The sequence below is a fragment of the Ursus maritimus genome, unplaced genomic scaffold, assembly GCF_017311325.1.
Source record: "Ursus maritimus isolate PB19 unplaced genomic scaffold, ASM1731132v1 scaffold_2, whole genome shotgun sequence".
In the NCBI taxonomy this organism is placed as follows: Eukaryota; Metazoa; Chordata; class Mammalia; order Carnivora; family Ursidae; genus Ursus; species Ursus maritimus.
This window is the reverse complement of record NW_024424452.1, coordinates 27,685,785-27,705,053: the sequence shown is the minus strand read 5'-3', so window position 1 is coordinate 27,705,053 and position 19,269 is coordinate 27,685,785. Positions and strand designations below refer to the sequence as shown.

Here is a 19,269-nt window from a genome sequence, read left to right as displayed (position 1 = left end):
GTATACGAATGAACCATAAGTGATGTTTTTTAGGACATCTGTTCTCAAGCTGGGATTTTTAAAGTAAGAAGAATATATCATTTGTAATTTAAAAAATAACTTCAAACCACCCCCCAATTTATTTTAATTATCCCAATTTTGATCGAATTTGTTGTTTGGCAGGCAAAAGTCTAAATTATTTTTCTGAACTTCGGCTAAAATCCAGCCCCAGCACCATGGAGATGAGGAGATGATAAGACCAAAAACAGAAACTTAACAAAATGCCAGTGTCTCATTATTTGCTTTTGGGATATATTCATTCCAGACATATTCCCGATATCCCTTAGATGTGTTGATGGGAGAGAGGAGAAAGGCAGAAGACTTTCCTACCTAGCTCTTAACAAGATTTAGACATCGACCTGAGAGTGATCTGTACAGTCATCATCTTTCTTGCATAAGCCACAGCTGTCATACATCATCTGTAATTTCCATTTGAGGTGGAAAAACAACATAAAGACAGTTGATAAGCAATCTGAGCTGAAAAATCCTAGATTTTACCATTTTTCCTAAATATTTTCCTAAATATTTCCAATAGGCAATTGTTAATTGCCCTAATTTGACAGCGGTTTGTTTTTTAATAACTCACCTTTATCAAGTCACTGCAGAGCATTTAACTTAGGTTCCAAGAAATAATTTTATTTTTGAAGTTTATCATTTTCCTATAACATTTAGTTCAATTATGTATAGACATCAGATGGGAACTGATAGGAACTGTTCTGTGGACAATCAGGGTTGACTTTCGGTAAGCATATACCTCAGCTGGTTGAAAGAAAAGTGTTCAGATGTGCTGGAGAATGGTTTATGGGCTGCGGGCTTTCGGTGAGCTTTGGGCTTCAGTCGGGATATTTTACCTCCCCAAAAAACACATCAGTGATCCTGAGATTACTTATGGGGAATTTCATTAGAAGACCTTCTTCTATATAATTAAGAGGCAAGCAACGGTCAACTCGGAATTTTGGGTTACACCCAAATACGCCTCACCATTTTTTTTAATCAGTTATAAACATTATTGAGAAACAGTGTAATAAAATGTTAAATGAGAGGTACCAGAAATGCAAGCCATTGACAGAATTACCCGAATGAATGAGTTAACGATATTTACATTGGTTTCACATTTGTTGTACAACTTCATCCATTTGTAAGTAGATGAGTTGAGGCTTCTTTATGACCATTAGTTACCCTGTAATTGAATGTCCCAAGGTTATATATTCCGAAATAAACCCACATTCTTAATTATGATGCTGGCTCTGAGACACACAGGGAGCAATCTAAGAATATGATCTGTAGCTCTTCCCATTGACTCCTGCAGAGAAGCTTATAACCTAACTAAGATCCAGTGCCCCCATTTCTAGGAACTGACTTTCCAGTGCAACAAAACCTAAAACTGTATACTTCTTGAGCCATGACCCACGTCTCTCTTGTTCATCCTCCCTATCTCCAATACCTAATAAATGTCAGTGTAACCCTCCTACCATAAATGAACAATAGCAGTACCCCAGTTTTTGGCTTCAGTTCATGTTAATTTGAGTCTGAGGGCATTGTATAGACAATATAAAGTATCCAGGACTAAAAATACATAAATGTATACTAGAGCATTCTTAAACAGTCATTTTCTCTTTCCATAAATACATTGAGAACACATAAATAAAAATATGTTTAAGCCAGTTGAAATTAAATTAAATTCAGTTGGCCTGAAATAACATTATGGAATAGAGTAATTCAAGTAGTGGTTAAAACTGTGTTTCTTCTTTTAGAGACATTTGCAGAGCCGTCCCTGCAGGCCACTCAGATGAAGTTGAAAAGAGCTCGACTAGCTGATGACCTGAATGAAAAGATTGCTCAAAGACCTGGTCCTATGGAGCTGGTAGAGAAAAACATCCTTCCTGTCGACTCCAGTGTTAAGGAAGCAATTATAGGCAAGACGCTAAAAATTTACTATTTTCCGGGAGAACGAGGAACTTGGAAGTTGAAAACAAATTTAATCTAAAAAACCAGCACCAATCATGAGTGTTGTTTTCTGGGTGAAGTAGAAATTGATTAATGCTTGCACCAATTCCCAATATTATTGCTGTTTCTTTATGTGTGCTAAGACTAGCATCTCTCACCAGTTAACACAGAGATTCCTCTTGTCACGTCTGAGGTTGATGTCTTTAGGTTCCGATTTCATTATGACATTTTCAAGATAACTTTACTGCATTAGACTGTTTAATTTCTCTTGTGTTGTTTAAAATTTTTACAGATTTTCCATTATTCTGTTTACTTCTAGGAAAGATAAATCGCTTGCTTGTTCAGTGTTAGTTCAGCAAAGTAAACAGCACGAGTGTACAGATTTATTAAGAATGGTAATATCTGTCCATTCTATGCTGAGCTTCTCATACTTAGCTACTAATGTTTCCAACCCCCCCCACACACACACACACCTTTTCCTGGCATAAGTTTTAGCAGAAAAAAGAATTCTGAAGTAATACCACTTACACAGCAAGCAATTTTGAAAAGTTAACATCCTACTATAAAAACTATTATAGTTTCCATTACTCTGGGGACTTCATATTTTGCATTAGTATGAGTTTAAGTCTTAGGCAATTTGTGATCCAAAGTAGTACATTCAGTGATGATTCCATTCAGTCCCAAAGAAGTGGAGCCCCAAAAGGTAAAGGGTCAGTATAACTGGGCCGCTCCAAGAAGTAGGACTCATCAACAGATACCAAGTCATGGCCCCATTTTCTCCCATACCTCTTAATGTTTTTTAACAGTTGTACCCAAATCAGGGTCCACACAAGGTCCACACCTTGTCATTGGCTGATGTCTCTCTTAAGTCTTATTCTCCTGCACGGGTCTTCTTCCTCCTCTCCTTTCTTGCTGTGTATCTGTTGGTGAGCAGGCCTCGTTGTGCTCTCTAGCCTGTCCCCATACTGGATTGTACCGAATGCATTAGCACTCCCAGTGTCACTAAAAACGTCTCTTGTCTTCTGACTTCTGAAACTGGGACTGGATCCAAAGGCTTGATCTGACTCAGGTCAGACTTTTTCCCCAAGTATTCATCCTAGGTAGTGGTGTAGTCTTCCTCTGGGAAGTACATTATGTTCAATTTTTTTTTTTTAACGAGCTTCTTGTGTTCTTGTAATAAACAATGTTTCTCCTTCTTTATCATTTTAAGCTTGGTATTCCAAGGCCGAGATAAGGTGAAAATTGTTTCTTTCTCTAGGTGTTGGGAAGGAGGACTATCCTCAGACTCAGGGCGATTTCTCATTTGACGAAGACAGCAGTGATGCTTTGTCTCCAGACCAGCCAGCCAGCCAGGAGTCACAGGGGTCAGCCGCGTCCCCAAGTGAGCCAAAAGTTAGTGACTCTCCATCTCCTGTGACTACAAACACTCCAGCCCAGGTATCATCTTTCTTGTTTCTCCCCCTAAACAGAGACAGTGCCTTGTTTTTTTTATATATCGAGGTAATTACGGTTCTTCTTCTTCCAGAAGAAAAGTCTGAAAGTGTGGGAAAATAAAGATTTTTTTCACCTGTGATACAAACACTGTTAACAGTTTTCAGTAGATTCTTACATTTTATTTCTGTTGTATATCCACATTTTTCTTTTACAAATGGTCGTGTAATTTGCTTTTTAAAAATTTTCTCATAACATTTGTTGAGAATATAATTCACATACTATAAAATGTACCCTCCCCCCCTTTTTTTCTGCCATCTTAACCATTTTAAAATGTGCAGCTCAGTAGTATTAAGTACACTCACAATGTTGTGTAACAGATCTCCAGAACTTTTTTGTCTTGCAAAACTGAAACTGTACCCATTAAACAGAAGCCCCCAACCCCTTCCTCCGGACCCAGGCAATCACAATGAATTCCACTTCTGTTTCTAAGAATTTGACTACTGTAGGGTGGGGGTATGGGTGAACTAGGTGATGGGGATTAAAGAGTACACTTACCATGCTGTGCACTGAGTCAAGTATAGAATTGCTGAGTCACTGTATTGTACCCCTGAAACTAATAGAACATTGCATGTTAACTGTACTGGAATTTAAATCAATACATATATACATACATACATATGAATTTGACTACTTTAGATATCTCATATAAATGGAATCATGCAATATTTGCCTTTCTGTGACTGGCTTATGTCACTTAACATAAAGTCTTCAAGGTTTGCTCATGTTGCAGGTTGTGACAGGATCTCCTTCATTTTTAAGGCTGAATAATATTCCATTATTTGGATATACCACATTTTGTTTATCCTTTCGTTGGTGGACATTGGGTCGCTTCCATGTCTTGGCTATTGTGAATAATGGTGCTAGGTTACATGGGTTTGGAAATAGCTCTGCGAGACCCTGCTTTCAATTCTTTGGGGCATATACCCGGAAGTGGCATTGATGGACCATATGGTAATTCCATTTTTAATTTATTAAGGAACCTCCAGACTATTTTCCACTGTAACTGTACCATTTCACACTCCCACCAACAGCATGCAAGGGTTTCAGTTTCACCACATCCTCACCAACGCTTACTAATTTATGTTCTTTTGATAGTAGCCATTCTAGTGGTATGAGGTGATACCTCCTTGTGGTTTTGATTTGCCTTTCTCTAATGATTAGTGCTGTTAAGCATCTTTTCATGCGTTTGTTGGCCATTTGTATATCCTCTTTGGCGATATGTCTGTTTGAGTCTTTTGCCCATCTTTATTGAGATTATTTGTTTCTCTGCTGTTACATTGTAGGAGTTTTTTGTATATTCTGGATATTAACCCCTTTTCAGATACATGATGAGCAAACATTTTCTCCCATTCTTTGTTGCCTTTTTCCTCTACTGATAGTGTCCTTTGAGGCACAGAAGTTTTTAAGTTTGATATAGTGCCATTTGTCTGTTTTGGGGCTTATTACCTATGCTTAAGTATCCTACTAAGAAATTATGGCCAAATCCAGTATCATGAAGCTTTTTCTCTGTCTTCTTCTAGGATTTTTATAGTCTTGAGTCTTACATTTAGATCTTTAATCCATTTTATTTTTTGTATATGGTGTAAGGTAAGGATCCATCTTCGTTCTTTTGCATGTGGATATCCAATTTTCCCCATATCATTTATTGAAAAGACTGTCCTTTTCCCCTAGGCACTTCTGTTGAAGATCATTTGACCATATATGTAATAATTTAAGGACTCTGCATTCTTTTGCATTGACTTATATGTTTGTCTTTATGCCAGGACCACACTATTTTGATTACTGTCACCTTGTAGTAAATGTTGAAATCAGGAAGTGTGAGACCTCCAACCATGTTCTTTTTCAAGACTGTTTTTGGCTACTTGGGGGTGCCTTGAGAGTCCATATGAATATTAGGATGGATTTTTCTATTTCTGTAAAAACTGGCACTGGGAAAATTCACCCTTTTTAAAATGTCTAATTCAGTGGTTATTAGTATATCCACAGAGTGGTGCAACTATCACCACTATCTGATTCCAGAACATTTTCATCATCCCAAAAAAGCAGCCCATACCCATAAGCTGTCAATCCCCAGTATCCCCACCACCAGCCCTAGGTCACCACCAATCTACTTTCTGTATCTGGAGTTGCCTGTTCTGAACATTTTCTTTAAATGGAATCATACAATATGTGATCTTTAGTGACTGGCTTCTTTATTTAGTATGTTTCTAAGGCTCATCCATGTTATAGCCTGTATTAGTACCTCATTCTTTGTTAGGGCTGAATAATAGTCCATTGATAGACCATATTTTATGTATCTGTTCATCACTCGATGGACATTTGGTTCGGGCATGTGGCTAGTACGTAGTCACATGTTCTACTCCTGAGCTACACCCCCTAGACAGGTGGCTGTTACGAATAGTGGTGCTTCGAATGTGTGTGGACAAGTTCTTATGTGGACGTGTGTTTTCAGTTCTCTTGGGCATTTACCTAGGAGTGGAACTGATGGGTCATGCAGGAACTCTTATATCTAAATCACTTTTATATCTTAATCATAATCCTAATAGTGTTCCTTGTCAATAAATATACATTAATCTCATTTTTAATAGCAGGTAGCTAAGTTCATCTTTCAACCAATTCCGTATTGTGGATTGTCTGGACCTGTCTCTATTTTTCACTCTTACAAACACAGTAAGGGCCCCTGTTTTATTCTCACATATTTGCTGCACACATTGTTTCTATACATACATTGCCGGGCACTTTGTCTGATTATTTCTTTGGATAATTACCAGGTTTTGAAAAGGATTTGGACCTTTTGTTAGGTAAAAGGTAGGCACTTGAACTGCCTTCTGGGAAGATAATATGGGTTTCCACAGTCACTATGTCTTTCCCACAAGCAGGTAATATCTTTACTTTAAACCTTGCACACTGTTTGGAAATTTGAAAGTTTTAACTGACTTCTTGATTTTGGTTAGATTGAATCCCTTTGTTCAACAAATATTTATTGAGCACCTATTATGTGTCAGATGGGGCTGGGAACTGAAAATCTAGGGCATGCAAAGGAATCTAACAAATATTTTTTGATAATTGCATTCGAAATTCTCATTTCTTATTTTTCACTAGGTGTTCCTCTTTCTTTTGGTTATATAAGAACTCTTATGCTAGTTACTTTTTCATTTCCTTATAATGTTTTTGCCTTACTGAAATTTTAATACTATTTAGTTATCTTAAAGTCAGAGCTATTGAACTACTTAATGGAATTGGTTAAGTTCAGTAGAAAATGTTCTTGTTAAAGCCAAACATCATAGAATTTCTGAGTTGGGAAGGACTTCAGCAATTATCTGGCTTAACCCTTACAGCAGACAAGGCCTGGGTTCAAAGAGGTACAGAAATTTGGGGATTCAAAATGTTTGCATATTTTCTCGCAGCATTTCTTCTCATTCATGAATATCTGTTGGGTAGGGACTAGGTCTCTCTCTCTCTCAGCACTAGGTTCGTCACTGCCCTTACCACCAGGATCTGAAATACATTAGTTTATTTGCTTATTGTATCTGTGCTTCCAACTAAATAAAATGTGAGTCCATGAGGAGAGGGACTTCGACTCTGGACAACAAGAGCTACTTCATAGAGAGAGAGAGAGAGGGAGAGTGTGTGTGTGTGTGTGTGTGTGTGTGTGTGTCCAGCATGCAGCACAGGCCCTTGGTGTGGAGCAAGTGCACCACACTTGAGCGTCACAAGCACTGACCGGTGCCAGGCTTGCAGAAGCAGCCCATGTTTGTGCTCTTCCACTTAAGGGGAGAGCCTCTCCAGCTGGGATTCGGCGGTTGTGTGGGTGGCTCAGTTCATACTCTCCCGTCAGAGTCTGAGGGCAAGAGTGGCCGCTCGGCTTGGCTGCAACCTGGTCTGGAAGAAGGTGGGGTCAGCGACCTGGCCGTGGTCTGAGGTCGAAGGCGGCAGAAAGGAGAGCACGGGAGACCAGCCCTTACTGTATTCTCACATACTTGCTGCACCCTGGGTTCGAGCTTTAAAAATAGGGCTAACAAGAATGTCAAGTATGCGAGTAAATACCATCAAAAAACAGTTCTACTTAGCCATTTCAGTCATTGGTTCTCTGAGTAGGTCAGGATACCAAACAGCTATTAGGGTGGCCTTAGCTTTCAGTAACAGGATTTTTGTCACGTCAGCCACCTACCTGGTCATGGTATCGTGATGGCACCACCTGTGTTGTAGGGGATTGGCATTTTCCCTTTCCCTGCTTCGCTTGTAGTAGGTTTTTACTTTGCTCTTGAAACGTGGTCTCCAGCTAAGTTTATAAGTGAGAAGCTTTCTTTAACCAGAGGGAGTCCCACCCAGTGGGCTGACATTCCCGAAGTCCTTGAAGGAAAAAAGGAATAGCAGTGTTTCTTGAAGAATAAATATGGTCTGTTTATTGCCAGTGCAACACACGCTAAGCTCGGGGTCATTCCGGAACTGAAACACTAGTTTTGATAACAGTCATGTTGCTGGAGCATAGGTTCTGCCTGCTACGTGCAGACCGCTGACAGTCTGCTTTTTATCTGTCAGCTAGGCCTCCGGCAAAACACCCACTTCAGAGAGTGGCACGCTGCCCACTTACACAGCCAAGGAAAAGAGCCTAGAACCTGGCTAGGGCTGGCCTGCCTCCACTTTACCTGGTACATAATTTCTGTACTATATACCTTGAGACCTTCTTAAATTGTGTGTCCTTGATAAAATTCCCTTGTACTAAGTGTGTTAGTATTTTTAAGTAAGGAATCTGAGAAAGATTATCATTATTACACTTTTATTCATGCAATTAAAGACACATCTCCCCATTAACTGCTGTATTGATGTAGAAGAAAGAAGCTCCTGAGGAGGATTATAGGTAAGTTGTAGGTTTTGGGTTTTGGTCTTATAATCAACTGCACAGGCAAACTTTGTGATGCCTGCAGAGTCTTGGGGATTTTTGTGTCATCTAGAAGTGATAATTAGAGTTTGTTTTGGTACATTTTGTTCAATTATTTTCACTGTTACCTCGTGTTTGTTGAATGAATTTGTCCAGGTATCTCACTTCGTATATAGAAAATGTGTTTATTTCTCTAGATATAATTACTTTCACATTTGTAGTTCAGGGGGAAAATAGCTGAAAATACTGCTTCTCATCAGACATGAAGTTTCCAAAGGGCCAGGGTGTCCCCTCATTTTATCTTAGTGACCTCATCCTGAACGTGCACGGTCCAGCACACAGCAAGTGCTCATTGCTTTAATGAATGAAAAACCCTAGGAGATTATCTCTGCAATTTCTTTTTTCCTGCTTTTGAATTATCATTGGATTCTCCCCCAAAAGTCCGTCTCCTCACCATTACTGAAGTAGCCCGTATAAAGAGAAGATAACAAAAGAACAACATAAACATCTTTTATTTGGGGTATTCTTTGAGATTCTTAATTTTCAGTCTTTAAAATGAAATTCACTGTAAGAGTTTAATGGTGAATTTAAGTTACGGTGGACCAGTGGTCCTCAAATTGCCTGTAGTGAAAGACTAGTATGTGTTTGTTTTTTAGGTAGTGTGTTTAATTTCCAATGCATGGTGGGCTAATCCTCTTGCAAAATACAATCAGGTAGCGGGGCACCCAGCCGGCTCAGTCATAGAGCATGCGACTCTTGATCTCGGGGTTGTGAGTTTGAGCCCCAAGGTGGGTGCAGAGATCACTTAAAAAAAAAAAAAAAAGAGTAGTGGGGTAGGATCAAATTTCCACTGCAGGCAGCTAACAGAGGTCCACAGATCACACTTGGAGTAAGTCTGTCACAGATGCCCCTTTGCTTCTTGTTGGCCTGAACCAAGGTTTTTCATAGGCTAATTGGTCATCATTTTGTCCTGTACATTTAATGCCATGGCTTAAACACATTCTTCTAATTTCCCTATTAATTTTTTTTTTATATTTGGCCCAATATAAAGTTCAGGGCCAGTGCAGGGAATTACTTTTCAGTTCTTTAAAAGTTATATTTACAGGGATGCCTGAATGGCTCAGTTGGTGAAGCATCTGCCGTGGTATCTCAGATCATGATCTCAGGGTCCTGGGACTCAGTCCCTCATTGGGGCTCCTTGCTCAACAGGGAGCCTGCTTCTCCCTCTGCCTCTGCCGCTCCCCCTGCTTGTGCACGTTCTCTCTCTCTCTCTCTGACAAATAAAATCTTTTAAAAAGTAAATATAAATAAATAAAAGTTATATTTACAGACAATTACTTAAAAGAAAATTAGGCTCAAGATACCTTTCTGGTTTGCTTTATTCCAAAATGTGTTATGACATATTATCTCCTGAATTCTTTTTCAGAACACACAGATAAATATCAGAGGATTGAGTCCTATAGGAAAATATTCAAATAAAAGATATATTCCCTACCAAAAAAAAAAAAGATTAACACGTAATATCTAGGTAAAGAACAGATTTTCCAGGCTCTTCTCTTTCAATCCCAGTAAAATGCTAATGATTTCACACTGTGGACAGTATAATACACTACCATGTCCTTCCTTCAAAACATACATTTTAGCCCCCCACCCCCAAAACAATCCTTCTTTGAAATATGTCTTTCTGTGTGGTCTGTAGGAGACTAACACTGCCTTTCCTTGGGCTCTTCTCTTTTCTTTTCAATTCTGATCAAAGTACAGCTGGAAAGGAATTTGCCAGAACATTAATGGAACACACATCACATATTGGAGCTCAATTTATTTTATGCCTAAGCAATTCTTGAACAGTGGAAAGCTGCAGAAAATTACGAACAGCTAGCCACACGTGGGTACCAGGAGTTGTCTCACTGGCGCTTTTCATCCCAAGACTTTTTTTCTCTCCATATTTCTTAAGCCATTTAATTAATCATTTGCATTAAGCGCCCACACGCTTACCTGTAAGTGTGACCCGACAGGATCCGTGTTCATTTTCACAGTCTGTGCTGTGGGGACAACTCCTGTGCGAACTGGAAGTAGTGCTGATGGGGAGCCTCGTGGGTCAGTTACGCAGCGTACGTTCCTGCAGACGAGTTTAGGGGACTTGGTGTACTTTTTTCCCCGTCGCATCAAGTAACCTTCAGGTAGATGACCTTTTCCAAATAATACAGAAACCTTAGGTTTAAGCGAACAAAGAGGATGAGCAAGGTCTAACAGTAAGCCATGTACATGTATGTTACATAATTAAAATTAGACTGTTTTATTACAAATGCTTATCAATAAAGGCCTGAATTAGGCCATCCAAGATATTGGTTATAATTTCTCCTGTTACCCTTGCAGTCTTGCTTCCCATAACTTACATACCAAGAGGACTGTTAATGATTCGATTTTGAGCTGGTTTCAGCATTAACCATGAAGTCGTGTTCCATCCTCATTCCTAACTCTGTTCTCTCATGACCAGTAGGAAAGTGCCTAAAGTGTACATTCGACAGAATAGGCCTTTCCTGTTTATTTATAAATAAATCAATGTTTATTGACTCTAACTGAGATGAGGGATAAAAAATACTGGCCAACATGTGCTGAGCACTCCTTTGGGCCAGGCACTGAGCTCCTTACTTCACGTGTGTTCCCCAGGGCAGATGTCATCAAGAGAGCATCTCTCTGGCCTGCACAGGTTTGAACGAATGACTTTGTTCTTATGAAGCCAACAGTTTGAGATTCTTCCTATGACCCCTCTCCAGCACAGCATCCTGCGTCATGCTCTTACGACTCATCATGACAACTGTTATCTGTATTCTTTAAGAAATACATACATACCATTATTTCCTCAACTATACGGTCTACGTGAGTACCATAACTCAGTTACCAAAAATGAATAATAGTAATTCTAATACTTACTTTGCTTCCACATTCTGGCCCCTCATAGTCACTTTGACTGAGACGTACACATAAGAACTAAAACTATAAAACTCTTAGAAGACACAGGGGAAAGCTTCATGATGCTGGATTTGGCAATGATTTCTTGGATATGACACCAAGGCAACAAAAGAAAAAAAATAATTAGGCTTTATCAAAATGAAAGATTTGTGTGTGTCAAAGGGCACTATCAACAGAGTGAAAAGCAGCCCATGGTATGAGAGAAAATACCTGCAAATCAAATATCTGATAAGGGGTTAATACTGAGAATATATACACAACCCCCCCCAACTCAACAGAAAAATAAGTAACCTGATTTAAAAATGGGTAAAGGACTAGGATAGACATTTCTTGAAAGAAGATAGGGGCACCTGGGTGGCTCAGTCGGTTAAGCATCTGCCTTTGGCTCAGGTCTGGTCCCAGAGTCCTGCGATAGAGCCCTGTGTCAGGTTCTCTGCTCAGTGGGGAGTCTGCTTCTCTGCCTCTGTCCCTCCCCCCCCCATGCTCATTCTTCCTCTCTCTCGCCTGTCTCTCTCTCTCAAATAAATAAAATCTTTAAAAAAGAAAAAAGATAAACAAGGGGCGCCTGGGTGGCTCAATCAGTTAAGCGTCTGACTCTTGATTTTGGTTTAGGTCATGATCTCAGGGTCATGTGAGGGAGGCCTGGGTTGGGCTTCACGCTGAGTGTGGAGCCTGCTTGAGATTCTCTCGCTCCCTCTGGCCCCCCCCTTAAAAAATTAAGAAAGAAAAAGAAAAGAAAGAGAGAGAGAGATGCTTAACAGCACGAATCACTAGAGAAATGCAAATCAAAACCCCAATGAGATATCCCCTCACACCATCAGAATGGCTACTATCCAAAGAACAAAATTAACAAGGGTTGGTAAGGATGTGAAGAAATTGGAATCCTTCTACCCTCTTGGTGGGATTGTGAAATGGTATAGTCACTATAGAGAATGGTATGGAACTTCTCTCAAAAAGCTAAAACTAGAATTACCATGTGATCCAGAAATTCCCCTTCTGGGTAGATGCGCACAGGCGTTGAAAGCAGGGACTGGAGCAGGTGTTCAGAGCAGCATTGTGCACAACAGCCAAAGGTAGAAGCAACCCTTGTGTCCACTGACCAATGAGTGGCTAAACAAAACATGGTATACCCATAAGATAGAATATTATTCAGCCTTTAAAAGGGAGATTCTGACCCACACTACAACACGGATGAACCTTGAGGACATTACGCTCAGTGAAATAAGCCCGACACAAAAGCGAAAATGTTGTGTGATTCCACTATTATGAGCTACCCAGACTAGTGAGACTCATTCAGAGGGGACACAGTGGTTGCCAGGGGCTGGTGGGAGGCCAGAATGGGGAGTTGTTGTTTCACGGAAAAAGTTCTGGAGATGGATGTTTGGTGACAGTTACAGAACAATGGGAAGGCGCTTCATGCCGTAGAACTGTATGCTCGGAAATGGTTTAAATGGTAACTTTTATGTTAAATATATTTTACCTCAAATTTTTTAAATAATAGATTTTTTAAATGAGGGACACATGCAAATCCTCACTACGAATCAGGTCATCAAGTACCAGCTAAATGTCCACCAGATGTTGTGCTAAAAGATTAATTTAATGTTCAACTACTTGTACTAAAAATGAAATGCCTCAACTTTTAACTGTGCATTACGTAAACAGAGTGGTCAGTGCTAAGCGGTAGATTGTAACAAAACTAGAATTTACATAAAAGATCCATCTATTAAGTATACAAAGCATGTGTTTTTGATTTGTATTCAACTCATTCATACTTGTATTCATTTTATTTGTCTGGGGGTCAGAATATGGAAACAATATGTAAAGCATAATTGCATTTTGAATTTATTTGCATATTCCCATCTTAATTAAGAGCTCTGCTGCCTCCTAAATTAAAAACACATTTATTTTAGGTTTAAAATCGACAGTACAAAAAAAGCTTTGTTTTTAAATATCTAATTTCTGCCCCTCTAGATCGCATACAGAAATCTAATAAAAAAGGAACTTAGGAGAGAACCGCGATTGGTCCTTGACAAGTGTATCATCTTTACGGAAGGAACCCAGACACCTGATACATGATAAAATTTTAACCAGCTTAAACATTTACTCTTATTTTTTTCTTTTGTAGCAGAGCTTTCCCTTAGCAGTTTTTTTTTAATGTTTTTTTATTATATTATGTTAGTCACCATACAGTACATCCCTGGTTTTTTGATGTAAAGTTCGATGATTCATTAGTTGCGTATAACACCCAGTGCACCATGCAATATGTGCCCTCCTTACTACCCACCACCAGTCTATCCCATTCCCCCACCCCCCTCCCCTCTGAAGCCTTCAGTTTGTTTCTCAGAGTCCATAGTCTCTCATGCTTCATTCCCCCTTCTGATTACCCCCCTTTCTTTATCCCTTTCTTCCCCTACCGATCTTCCTAGTTCTTATGTTCCATAGATGAGAGAAATCATACGATAATTGTCTTTCTCTGCTTGACTTATTTCACTTAGCATTATCTCCTCCAGTGCCGTCCATGTTGCAGCAAATGTTGAGAACTCGTTCTTTCTGATAGCTGAGTAATATTCCATTGTATATATGGACCACAACTTCTTAATCCAGTCATCTGTTGAAGGGCATCTCAGTTCCTCCCACGATTTAGCTATTGTGGACAATGCTGCTATGAACATTGGGGTGCATATGGCCCTTCTCTTTACTACGTCTGTATCTTTGGGGTAAACACCCAGTAGTGCAATGGCTGGGTCATAGGGTAGCTCAATTTTTAACTTTTTAATGGACCTCCACACTGTTTTCCAGAGTGGCTATACCAACTTGCATTCCCACCAACAATGTAAGAGGGATCCCCTTTCTCCACATCCTCTCCAACATTTGTTGTTTCCTGCCTTGTCAATTTTTGCCATTCTAACTGGCGTAAGGTGGTATCTTAGTGTGGTTTTGATTTGAATTTCCCTGATGGCTAATGATTTTGAACATTTTTTTCATGTGTCTGTTAGCCATTTGTATGTCATCATTGGAAAAAGTGTCTGTTCATATCTTCTGCCCATTTTATGATTTATTTGTTTCTCGCATATTGAGTTTGAGAAGTTCTTTGTAGATCTTGGATACCAGTCTTTTATCTGTAGCATCATTTGCAAATATATTCTCCCATTCTGTGGGCTGCCTCTTAGTTCCTTAGCAGTTCCTAAGAAGAGAAAAGTCAGTCTTTAAGATTCAAAGTGCTTTCTTTTTCAGTTTTATTTAAAGGCTAAATATTCATCATTAGACAACAATGTTTTTCTGACATTTCTTGTCATGGTGTCATGATGACAGTTGAAGACTTGGAGGTCATGAGACCTGTAGCCTGGGAACAGCGGTCAGATCCAATAAAACAAAACAAAGTTTGCAGCTTTTTTATTTCCTTGGAGAAAAGATTCTGAATCATTTTGTGATTAAATTTTGAAAGTACAAAAGGTGAACTTAGGTCTCAGTGGAAATTTAAACATTTAAAACATTCTTTTAAGATTTTAACATATTGCTCACTATACTGTGGAACAAAATAAGTGTAGTATCCTTTATGGCCTGGATATTCTTTTCATCCTTTTTGAAATACTGTAGTTTCGAAAGTACTGATATTTATTTATTTATTTTTATTTTTTTTGTAACTCCAGCCACTAGGATCCTAACATCTAGACAGGATGTAAGATTGTTTGAGGGGTTGTTTCTAAAGCACATAAAAAAGACTAGCAAAATGTGAAGAAGAGTTTAGACATTTCTCCCTTTTTAACCAGAATTTATTTCAGATTAGGTAATATTAATAATCACTGTATCTCAGTTGGGTTACTCTTGTGTTTCACTGGGGTCTGTGGTTTTCTGAGTAGCAAAGTCACACTGAAATACCAAAAGAGCTAATAAGATGACAGTGTCCGTAATCAAGGCTGAAGTCAATTAGGCAAGGTCTATAAATACAGGAGAAACATTTTCATACATATTATAATTGATACCACATTCATGCTTCTGGATTATTTTTCAGATTATTAACACTGACTACTCTCAAATGCATCATTGCTATCATATCAGTCAGTGGGGGCTAGACTGGTAAAATAGCTTGCCAGGTTAGAAGAATTTATCTGCAAGGAAATATATTTATTTATTTATTTCTCATATATAAAAATATATATATTCACATATGTGATTCTTTTTCATATGCCAATTATTTAACAGCCAAGGAATGTTTTTCCCTGTGTGAAAATTGACCCGGAGATAAATACCCTCACTTCCAAAAAATGTACAAAGTGAAAGGAAAACAAATAAAACCACATCCTTTAAAGCAGTGATTAGCTGGCCTTGACCTTCCACTTCATGTCAGAGGTTCACTGAGTAGGCGGCTGGCTCAGGGCCTTTTGGGGGCAAAATTCAGCCTGGAACACAGGTGTCAAGTCTCTCGGATAAGTTCCTTTCTTTGGCGTCTGTTTGAATGGAACTGAGTACAGCAGTCTTCCCTTATCCACAGGGGATGCATCCCCAGACCCCCAGGGGATGCCTGAAACCACGGATAGTACCCAACACTGTGTATACTGTTTTTTCCTGTATGTACCGACCACTGTAAAGTTCTATTTTAAAATTAGGCACAGTAAGAGATTAACAACTATAGTAACAAAATAGGGCAGTTCTAACAATAGTGTGTAATAAAAGTTAGGTGAATGTGGTCTTTCACTTTCAAAATATCTTACCCTCCTTTGTCTGGTGGTGATGACAGAGAGAATACAGTGCCTACGTGATAAGATGAAGTGAGGTGAACGATGGAGGCATGTGACGTAGCCTTAGGCTGCTGTTGACCTTGTGACCATCTGTCAGAGGAGGGTCATCTGCTTCAGGACCGCAGGTGCTCACAGGTCACTGAAAATACAGAACGATAAACCGTGGCTGAGCAGCTACCGTGTAGCCAGCTTTGAAAAGTCAAGTCTTTTTATTGTCAACACCGTTATAATTACTTAAAAGCTGAAGTCAGTGGCAAGAAGGAAAAGCAAGCTCGGGGAGAGAGCCCACATGGGCGAGCACAGTTCATTGCACACCCACACACGTACTCACGGTCCCAGCTGGCCTTGAGAGTCTCACCCCGCATGAGTAAAGCCACAAGGAATTTCCATTCACCCATTACACAAATATTTATTGAGTAACTAGTATGTGCCAAGCTTCATATTTCTTGCTGCTAAATAGCCTCTGAGTTCTCAGGTCATTTATTTTAAGGAGGAAAAATACAGTGTGCTATTCTTAAATCCAAATACATCAGCAAAAGAACTGACTTTGATTCTTATAATGAATTCGAGAGTTGCGTGGGGGAGTGGAAGTGATGAAGGTATTTTTCCTTAAAACAAGGCTGGTCATAGTTAAGTCCATGTAGTAATCACTGTGCAACATTGAACTGATGTTATAATAGTAAGATCTCTTTCCAGTGAGTGAATACTTAAAATCTACTTCAAGTAGATTGTTAGTGGAAATGGGTTGTTAGGTTGTTGATAAAACCTATCAAGGCCTTCCTAGGTAGCTTCCTTTGTTAATACATGACTCCAAATTGAGGTTTAGGGGTTGCTGGTTTGGCCTTGGTAACAACTTAGCTTCTTGCTTTAGGTGCAAGGGTGCGTCATCAGTGAAACAAGTCGATATTACCAGAATCCATTTGGCGGGTGCCCTCCTGTTGCGGGAAAGGGTGGGGGGATGGCTAAGGAGAGTACAAGTCAGCCTTGGACATGGGGACATACACTGTAAAGCACAGTTAAGGACCCGTACGTGGAGTGGGCCTGCAGGGTGAGGGAGCCTTCTTACCAAATGCTGCCAGGCCCTGGATCAGGGGTGTGCCGGAGAGGATTGATCAGACCCTGTAACAAAGAGGAGAGATCACATCTGAATTCACCGGGATTATTACTGTGATCTATACAGCAAGAGAACCTTACAAGTGTCATGTATTGTTCTGATCATTTTTACAAGAGTCTTGGACTTTTCTTCTGCCAAAACAGGGCGGTTCTGACCATATTTCTGAGAAAACACTAGAGGGTGGAGTCAATCTAACCTTATTTAGCTTTAGCTTTTCATTGCTGTTGGGGCGAAGACTAACTAATTGGCTCCGTGAGGTAAAGCATGTTATTCCACCATCTGGGTCTCAGACATAATAGTATATTTTTCTTTTGTTTCTTTTCTAGTGGACTTAAAAAAGAAAAAAAATGAGGTCATTCCCTTCTAATTCTGGTTTTTCTAATTTTATGTCATCGAGTTCACATACGTATTCCCTTTCTGCCTTTTCCACCAGTTTACTTCAGTGTCCCCAGCAGTTCCTGAATTCTTGAAAACTCCTACTACGGATCAGCCCCCGACCAGGTCCACAGCACCTGTCGTCCCCACAAACACTGTGTCCTCAGCAAAGCCTGGGCCAGCGCTGGTAAAGGTGGGTTCCCTGTACACACACTGGTTTGAGATCTTTACCGGTGGCTTGTCTGCGTGGAACACAAGGGCACGAATCTGTATTGCCCAGCCTAGCTTTCAGTCTGAAGCCTTGAAAACAAAACCACAGGCAGACTTGCTAGATCACGCCTTAGTCTTGGAAACCACCACCTTCGACAAATGCCCTATTGTTCTGTAGTCACAGAAGAACCGCACCAAATGTGGTCTCCATGAAACTCCCAGAGCCCTGCAGAAAGGCTTTAGGATACATTTTATCAGCAGTTCCCAATTCTGCCCCATCCAGGCTGCCAAGATGAAAGAAACACTGGGAGTGGAGTAAGATAGAGCCACCGTAGCACAGCACTGGGGAGTCATGAGCCTCACAAACAGATGTCTTTAATGGTAACATAGTTTTGGATTTTATACACAAGGTCAGTCTCCGCGCTATTCCAGATATATTACATGGCAGGTTAAAGGCTTTAGACAAGCGGCTGCGTTGTTTGATTTAGCAGCTTTGGCCTGTCCAAGCTTGGTTTGTTCTTCAGATAAGCTGCAGATTGGTGGCACCGTTCCCTACATTTTACTGGGTCAAATAATCCAGCTAGAATAAGCCCCATGGAAGATCAAAATTCCTAATATATAGTATACTTTTAAAGTTTTATTTTAAGTGTATTTAGAACTGCTAAATAAGGGGGGGGTGATAGAGGAATAGTGTCATCATTTCAGATACGGCTTTGGCAAACGGAGCAGAACACTGATGTCAAACTTTTAGAACTCAAAAAGGGCTCTGGAGAGTGAGCCAGCCCTCCTGGCACCTTCCAGAAGTGAGGCCGGAAGTAACGAGGCTGGGAAGGATCCAGGCTCCCCAAGGGCAGGCGAGCCTTCTTTCTGCCTGCCCAGGGAACACAGGGGAGCACTCTCCGGAGGCCGTTAGGCTGGTGCAGATTCCTCACTTGCGCCTACCCTCTGGCACTGTCCTGGTCCTTGGCCCTCCTGCAGGGAAGGTTCTCTTTCTACTCCAGCCTCTCCGTGGCCGTGCAGCCCAGCGTCTGTGGCCTCAGGGCACAAATGAATGTATCTCACCCTCCTCCATCACTTAGTGTTGGAGCCAGAAATTCCAGAGTGTGGCACGTGGCAGCTGAGCTAATATCACCAGCTCTCCTCCTCTGCCCACATCCCCAAGCATGTGCCGCAGATGGCACAGAGACAGTTTGGGTGCCGACCCATCTGTCTCTGTGGATGCTAAGAGTTCTCTGCCTTTCCTGTTCTCTGATTTCTCCTCTTCACTAGTGTCTTTAAGGAGGGCTTTGATTCTAGGGCAAGAGGCATTGTTGAATAATGTGAGATTCAGAGGCTGGGTCTGGGATCCTAGGACTGTACTAGGAGAGGAAAAGACAGGTGCACACTCAGAAACAGACCACGGTTGTGTGGGGTTTTCTGTGAGGAAAGCTGTTCTCCACCCTCACATGGTGAGAGAACGTGTCAGTGACTAGGTAAGAGCAGATTTAGTCTAAGGC

At 40.3% G+C, this 19,269-nt stretch overlaps 1 protein-coding gene across 1 annotated transcript in view; it reads left to right on the top strand.

Moving 5' to 3' along the window:
* The window catches only part of MRTFB (myocardin related transcription factor B), a 184,326-nt gene that overhangs the window by 129,219 nt on the left and 35,838 nt on the right, over positions 1-19,269 (top strand). Inside the window, exons 6-8 of the mRNA XM_040635306.1 lie at positions 1,794-1,955; positions 3,245-3,423; positions 17,622-17,756. Coding sequence (XP_040491240.1) covers positions 1,794-1,955; positions 3,245-3,423; positions 17,622-17,756 — 476 coding nt within the window. The remainder of the gene's footprint in view (positions 1-1,793; positions 1,956-3,244; positions 3,424-17,621; positions 17,757-19,269) is intronic.